The sequence below is a fragment of the Pezoporus flaviventris genome, unplaced genomic scaffold, assembly GCF_033815535.1.
Source record: "Pezoporus flaviventris isolate CSIRO_AGI_PZ_B2104156 unplaced genomic scaffold, CSIRO_AGI_Pfla_v1 ptg000145l, whole genome shotgun sequence".
NCBI lineage: Eukaryota > Metazoa > Chordata > Aves > Psittaciformes > Psittacidae > Pezoporus > Pezoporus flaviventris.
Genome location: NW_026892693.1, coordinates 195668 through 198754, shown reverse-complemented (window position 1 = coordinate 198754; position 3087 = coordinate 195668). Strand labels below are relative to the sequence as shown.

The window sequence follows — 3087 nt, the reverse complement described above, 5'->3', positions numbered from 1 at the left end:
GGGGCTGGCAGACAGCAACGTGTCGGTCATAGGCCATCATGGCCAGGAGGTGACACTCAATAATAGCAAAGAAGGCAAAGGTGAGGAACTGCATCATGCAGCCAGAGAAAGAAATGGTTTTGTCCTCTGATAACAGGTCTGCCAGCATCACACACAGAGTATGCTACAGATTGGAAGGGACCTCAAAAGTTCATCTAGTCCAATCCCCCTGCCGGAGCAGGAACACCTAGATAATGTTACACAGGAATGTGTCCAGGCATCCTGGGGGAGATGACTGTGGAATAGCAGATGTCAGTGAAGGCAAAATGGGAGAGGAAGAAGTACATGGGGGTGTGGAGGCTGGGAGACACCCGAACCAAAGTGGCAGTGTAAATCAATAGAAACAAGACAAAAAGAGAGGTCTGCGCACATGGGATTTCTGTCACTCCCAACAGATGAATTTAGCCTGGGTGTGATTTCCTCCCTCGACCAGGTGTTACCTGCTGAGGTAAAAATAATTCAAAAATAATTACAAATAGAGATTTGCTTTTGGACCATTTATTACTGCAATCATTAACCTGTATAACTGCCATATTTTAGTATATTCATACTTTATTTTCTAAGAGAAATTTTATATGGTTTATGTTTTTAAGTTGTGGTATTTAGAGCATGGAATGCATTGAAGCAACAGAAATGGCTTCCTTGGTTTTCTCTGCTGAGACACTGAAACTATGGATTTATTCAATCATGTGTTTTCAGGTTTGGGAAAAGAATGAGATCTTTGTTCACTTTCCCTTTGGAGGCAAGGTATGTCAGAAGACACTTCAGCGGAACTTCATGGAGAGTGCATGGCAACTCGGAGCAAGGTGAGTTCCCGGTCTAAGTGAAATCCCAGCTTAAACATGCATTAGCTCTGGGCATTTCCCTTGGCTTGTAATTATCACTCCAGTCACCAAATCACAATTATCAAACTATTTGAGATCATTCAAACAGAAAAAATTTACAATTTACATTGGTGAATTGGACATTTGGACCCTTCTGAGCTTCAGCACGATGAAGCATTCAAAACCCATGGGCGTTAAGATGCTTGCTTTAAAAAGGAGTTGATGTTTTATCAGCCTGATTCCAAAGGCTGATTTATTCATGTCCTTGATGACCGAACTCTTTTATTTTGCCAGTGGTAGAACAACCTCCTCCCGCACTTTGCCAGAGCCCCTTTCACCTCTTTATTCCTCAGGCTGTAGATGAAGGGGTTAAGCATGGGGTTGATCACAGTGTAGATAATAGAGGCAACTTTATCCAGGCTCCTGTAGCTAGATGGAGATTGTAGGTACATGAAGAATGCTGACCCAAAGAAGGAGGCAACAGCCATCAAATGGGAGGCGCAGGTGTGGAAGGCTCTGGCCCTGCTCTGTGCTGAACACGTATTCAGCACGGTGCGGAGGATAGAGATGTAGGAGAGCACAATGGTCATGCTTGTGCCCAAGATGTTGATGGTGACAAAGGCAAAGATGACCATCTCAGTGCTGTGGGTGTTGGAGCACACGAGCTTTAGCACTGGGATGAGGTCGCAGAAGAAGTGATCAATGTGGTTGGGACCACAGAAGAAACCTCCAAACACGCACCATGTGCAGATGATAGCAGTGAGGAAGGCAAATAGGTAGCTTGATGCTACCAGCTGCCAGCAGATGCGTCTGGAGATGATGGTCACATAAAGCAGGGGATGGCAGATGGCAACGTGCCGGTCGTAGGCCATCATGGCCAGGAGGTAACATTCAACAGCAGCAAAGAAAGCAAAGGTGAGGAACTGCATCATGCAGCCAGAGAAAGAAATGGTTTTGTCCTCTGATAACAGGTCTGCCAGCATCCTGGGGGAGATGACTGTGGAACAGCAGATGTCAGTGAAGGCAAAATGGGTGAGGAAGAAGTACATGGGGGTGTGGAGGCTGGGAGACACCCGCACCAATGTGATAATGCCAACGTTCCCCACCAAAGTGACAATGTAAATCAATAGAAACAAGACAAAAAGAGGGGTCTGCAGACTTGGGCTGTCTGTAATTCCCAACAGGATGAATTTATTCTGGGTGTGATTTCCTCCCATGACCAGGTGTTCCCTGCTGAGGCAAAAAGAAGAGAAACATCAAAACATTCAAAAAATGGAGATTCATATTTGGACCATACCTAATTCTAATTGGTGACCATTTTAACTACTACATTTTAGTATATTCTACTACATTTTTTTCACCCAAATGATATATACTTTATGGTTTTATGTTGAGATATTTCAAAAAGAACAAAGAGCATACTGAAGCAACAAATGCCATTTTTCAGATTTCTATGCTGGGACAATTAGAACTCTGGATTTATTCACAGACGTTGGTTCTTTATATTTGAGAAAAGAATCAGATCTTCAATCACCTTACGATTAGAGGCAAGTTGTGTCAGAAGACACCTCAGAGGAAGCTCATAGGAGTGAACGGAAACCTGAAGCAAGGAAAAGACACATTCCCAGTGAAATCCCAGCTTACACATGAATGACCTCCAGAAATTTTCCTCGGCTTCTAGTTGTCATTCCAGTCACCAAATCACATTTATCAGAATATTTGAGATCATTCACAACAGACAATATTCACATGGATAAATACATGATTTATAAGTTTCTGAGCTCCAGCATGCTGAAACATCCTAAACCCATGGGCATTAAGTTGCTTGCTTTCAAAAGTACTTGGTGTTATAACAGGCTGATTCCAAAGGCTGATTTGTTAGTGATTATATTCTGCTGACGATCTGCAATGTTACATTTCTTTATAACAGAGTAAGATTCATCCTCATTTAACTCTTGAATAAATCACTTCATTTTGCTTTAGCTGCCTATGGAAACACAGCCTGCATCAGACATTGCTCCCTATTATTATAAAAAGAACCCACAATGGTAAGGCTGTTTTCTGACATAGCTCCCAAAAAAGGGACACTAGAACATGCAGACGCAAGCCCACTGCCTCACTGCAGGTGAGGCTCTGCTTTGTGTTGGTGTTACCTCCTGTGCCTTCCCTCTGCCACCGAGTGATGGGAGCCAAGGATTTATCCCGAATGCAGCAGAGAACATCT

At 43.3% G+C, this 3087-nt stretch overlaps 1 protein-coding gene across 1 annotated transcript; it reads right to left on the bottom strand.

Annotated features, from left to right (window-relative positions):
• Window positions 1-1120: 1120 nt before the first annotated feature.
• Window positions 1121-2080, bottom strand: LOC133282897 (olfactory receptor 5AP2-like). Its single transcript, XM_061479257.1, has one exon. The coding sequence runs from the start codon at window positions 2078-2080 to the stop codon at window positions 1121-1123; it is 960 nt and encodes a 319-aa protein (XP_061335241.1).
• Between the last annotated feature and the right edge of the window lie 1007 nt (window positions 2081-3087).

Excerpts from the sequence above, each read along its gene's own strand:
- LOC133282897 (XM_061479257.1), bottom strand. The coding sequence starts at position 2,080 with ATGGGAGGAAATCACACCCAGAATAAATTCATCCTGTTGGGAATTACA.